The sequence below is a fragment of the Jaculus jaculus genome, chromosome 11 (assembly GCF_020740685.1).
Source record: "Jaculus jaculus isolate mJacJac1 chromosome 11, mJacJac1.mat.Y.cur, whole genome shotgun sequence".
Taxonomy (NCBI): Eukaryota; Metazoa; Chordata; class Mammalia; order Rodentia; family Dipodidae; genus Jaculus; species Jaculus jaculus.
In genome coordinates this window covers 52,736,490-52,741,057 of record NC_059112.1, presented here as the reverse complement: position 1 = coordinate 52,741,057, position 4,568 = coordinate 52,736,490, and the positions used below count along the sequence as shown (strand labels likewise).

General features: G+C 39.8%; 1 protein-coding gene across 1 annotated transcript; it reads right to left on the bottom strand.

Moving 5' to 3' along the window:
* Positions 1-525: 525 nt before the first annotated feature.
* Positions 526-753, bottom strand: LOC101593889 (40S ribosomal protein S29-like). Its single transcript, XM_045130432.1, is given in 2 exon segments — positions 526-714; positions 717-753. Coding segments are annotated over 2 exon segments (147 nt in total). The 3' UTR covers positions 526-604.
* Between the last annotated feature and the right edge of the window lie 3,815 nt (positions 754-4,568).

Below are 4,568 nucleotides of genomic sequence, written 5' to 3'. Positions count from 1 at the left end.
TATTCAGCTACCTGCTGATGCCTTTAACTGCTGTCTATAGAAACTTCAGCTCAACATGTTCACAGCTGAGATCGCCATTTCCTTCCTAAGCCTTCTTCTCCTTCATTGTTCCCTGCCTGACTTAAATGATGTTGGCACTTAGTCACTCCAGAAGGCAACTTGGAAACTGTTTTTCGAAACCCCTTTCCCTTACAAACCCTAAGATATCTTCCTCCATAGTCTTGCTATGAGATATTTTGTCCATTGCAATACAAACTACCTTCTTATTATTGGCCATTGCACCTGTGTTTTACCTGGTACCCTTAACTCTATTATGAGCATTGACCTTAATCAGCTATTGCATTAAAATTAGTACTAAAATGAAGATGTGATACTACTACTTTTCTGATCAGTCCATGTTTGATATTTTCTTGGTTTTAAGAATGCTACCAACATAACTTATCTCATTCCTTCTTCCTCTTTTCTTCATGTTGTCCATGAACTTTTAGTTTTTTTTTGGTTTTTTTTTTTTTTTTTTTGAAGGTTTCACAATTTATTTATGTACAAAGAACTAGCATGATCTTTCACTGGATGGTCTTGGAATATTCCATTCTAGGAAGGCCGCTTAGTCCAACTTTATGAAGCCGATCTCCTTTGCGTACTGGCGGAAACACTGCCCGCCCCTGTTCAGCCCGTACTTCCGGCTCAGACCGTGGCAAGAGAGAAACCCTGGCTTTTTCACGGGTGACTCCAGTAGAGCTGCTGGTGCCCCATCGTGCCTGTAGTTTTTTTTTTTTTTTTTTTTAATTGATCTTCTCCTTATGGTAGGCTCTGAATCTAAAATATAATGCAACTTAAAAAATTTTAAAAAAAGCATGTTCACATACACTGTCTCACTCCTCAAGACACTGCTGACAAGCAGAAAAAAAAATTTCTTCATTTTTGCAAAGCAAACCAAAAACAGCATAATATACATTGGGTTCTGGGCTCTGATGTGTTCTGATCTTCAGCAATGGGTCCTGGGCTCTCACATGACATCACTGAGCTCATCTTCATTACTGCTCTTTGAAGGCAACTTTATGCATGCCTTTACCTTTCCGATGCATTATAACACACTGTAAGGGCTTAGAGGTCTCTGATTCAATCTAATCAAGATAAGTAGTGTTCAACCAAAAGCTGGAAGGGGCAGAAGCATAGGTTATAGTAATACATGTCTACCAGCTGCAAACATTCCTCATTTTGGGGTATGAGTCAATGCATTTCACTTAGTGAATAAGCCCCCCATTATCTGGACTATTGGCCAAGTGGACGTCACGGCCTTCAATCTTCTTGTGGTTGCTTGTGTGTTTGTCTGACTCACTAAACACAAAAGCAAAAATTGCTTGCCTTTCTTCTGTGTCTCCATTGTATAACATGGACCTAGTTCCTTGATAGGGATCTTTTATAGGAATCAATGCTTAGAAATTTAGAGGTGAAAGGAAAGTCAATCTTTTGGACCACATTTTCCAAACTTGGTCGCCTGTGTAATGGAGGTACACAATAGAGCTATGTGCAACATTACCCATATTTTGAAACATATGAGTCTTCTCTGTTCTTACATTTATCACATATTTACTCTTTATTATTCATTGATGATTACAATCATTTACAGTTTTATGGGTAAATAAATGAAGCTTAAAGGGATTAGAGGGCTCAACCCTGTCCTTTGTAACTGGAGTTAGTTCAGAATTTGTGTCTAAGCTGAATTTAAGTATAAGCAGTCAGATTACTGATTCTAGAACCAGCAGTTTTTTCCTCCATATCTAAGATTATTTCTTCTCAGACCAAGAGCCATTATTTAAGGAAGCTGCATATGGGGAGATAACTAAGCATTTGCAGCCATCAGTGAGGTGAATGCACAAGTTTTGTGGGTCAGCCTCTGCAGTGTCTTCTGGACATTTTGGAATGAAAAGATACAATTCTCTACTAAAGCTGTTCTTTTCCACTACAAAATGATCAGCAGGAAAGAAGTAGCATTGGAGATGCTAATGAAAGCCCTGATGACTGCAGGAGCAATTTAAAGATTTGCCAGGATTTATCCTGCCTCCTGTGGCTGTGCCTTTTACTTGCAATTCTTCCTCAGTCTAGATATGGAGATTAATGCATTTTTAAATGTACAATATTCAGGCACTTTTGAAACTAGGAAGATTTAAACCTGGAAGGTTTAAAATATTAATCATGTATCTAGGCTTGCTAGAGAAAAGAGGAATGGCATTTTGCAGGTATGACATAGGAGAAAATCTCCTCCAGGAACACATGATACAAAGGTGAATTTCATGCATGTGTATACCAGACTCACAGAAAGCTTGATTCATTCCCACTGTGGACCTCCATCCCAAGGCCCCATTCCTTAAAGCGAGTGCTACAAGCCAGCAGCACCCTTCAGTACACTCCTAGACTATGTTGGACTGTCATTACAGAGCCAACAAAGCTCTTCTCTGGCAGAGAGAGAATCCAGAAACACTGAGGAAAGCATTTAGGGAGGTTGGATTTTAAACAGCAACAACAACAAAGAGTGAGATTTTGAGGTGGGAATTGGGTTGCAAGATTCCGACGTCCCCAGCCTAGAGCCTAGAAACATCATTTGAGCTCAATCGCAGCAGCACTTTATCTTCTCTGAGCCCCTCTGAGTCCCCTGGAAGCAGACTATTACTATTTATGAATATTTTTGTTGTTGTTTATCTAAAAGCCCCTGGATTCAGCTACTGAAAATCCTAGGTCATTCTCACACCAGACTGACTTCCTGTGCTATCTTCACAATAACTCCAGAGAATTTTCTCCATCCTCCAAAATGGCTTCCATGCGTCAGCTTGCTTTTGAAATGAAAGTGACACTGTGCTCCCATATTTGTGCTACTACTGATGAACCCCCGGGGTGGGGTCTTTACTGAATTTAAAGGATTTTAAAATGATGAAAATAGTGAGAATCTGAACTCAGATTTGAAATATTGGTGTAGTCATTTTAGGAATCTCTGTTTCCTGAGATTAAGGCCAAACGGGGAATCAAGATCAGAATCCTGTTGCAAGGGAAACATACAAGGCCACCAAGGTTATGGCCTTGGGTCCTAGAATATAGGATGAAGCATATGGAGTAGATTATGTCCCCTCCCCCCTAAACTGTAAAAATCAAAAAGCTTCCTTACTTAGTTCTTCTGGTCTCTGGAGTGCCTTTCTTTCTCTCTCTTTCTCTCTGTCTCTGCTTTTGGCTAAAAACTCCATCATGCCCTCATGCATGGTGCTCCATGTAAATTAAGCTTTAATTCTAAGAGAGCATTTTGTTTCACGGCTTATTGAACCAGCTTCTCCCTCACTGCTCTCACTCTTTTATATATCACTGACAAAGCAATTAAGGTTTTAGAATTGCTTGTGTTTAGTTCCTGGTCTTTAGTTCTTATCATCATTCTAGGAGGTTCCTAGGAGTTTGCGATGGTTTATATTGATTAACAACTTGACAGGAACTGAAATAACTTTGATGGATGATATAGGTTAGCCTCTGGGCATGCCTCTGAAGTATTATATTGACTAGATTAATTGAAGTGGGAAGAGTATGCTAACAATGGGTGGCACTATTCCATGGGCTGGGGTCTTAAACTACATGAAAAAGAGAGCTGGCTTAGCACTTTCTGCTTCTTCACTGTGGACCAAATGTGACCAATTGACTCAAGCTCCTCTCACCATGCTTTTTCTATCATGATGGACTGTAATCTCAAATTATAAGCTGAAACAAACTCTCTCTTAAACTGATTGTTGTCAGGTATTTTGTCCTAGCAATGAGAAGACAGCTAATGCATGATATTGGGAAAGGATCAAGGAAAGTCTTTGAACTCCAAATCCTGAGTTTGTGTTTGTATTGAACTAAAGAACTGAGCAAATCAAACTGAGAAAGATAATTATTAAATTATTATATTTATTGAGGGTAGTACAAGACCAAGGGAAGGAAAATTGGAACACCCATGTGGTCTAATAGCCCATGTGGTGGGCCTAGAAGAAATGTGCAAAGAGATTTAGGGAGAGAAAAACAAAAGAATGTATAGAGGAGCAGACTCCAGCAATGTGGAGGGTAGAAGGGAAGTGAGGTGTCAAGCTGGGCTGAGAGAAAGGGGATACTTACAAGAAACTAGAGGTTCAGGAGTAATGAACAGGCAACCAGGAGAGCCCCTGACCCTGGTAAGGACCTATTTATAACTTTATTGTGGTGAGCCTTACCTTGGAGGTCAGGTGAGTCAGAGTGAGGGCTGATTTGTCTAGGCTAAGGGTTGGCTCAAGAAGAGCCTATCCATGATGTCACAAACCACAATGTCAGGATCATATTAAAATTCTAGAAGAGGCTCAGGTTGCTCATGGAAAAACACAGGTCTGGAGAACTCCTTTTGGCAGGTGATGAGAAGTCAGATCATTCTTTGATCTAGCAAAGCAGAGATTGTGAGGACATTCCTAGCTTTACTTTCAGGGTCCTTTCACACGAAACTACCTTAATAAGATACCTAATTCATTCTCATACACTTTAGGATTGACATTCTTTCTTTATTCCTTTATTCTTTTTTTTTTGTT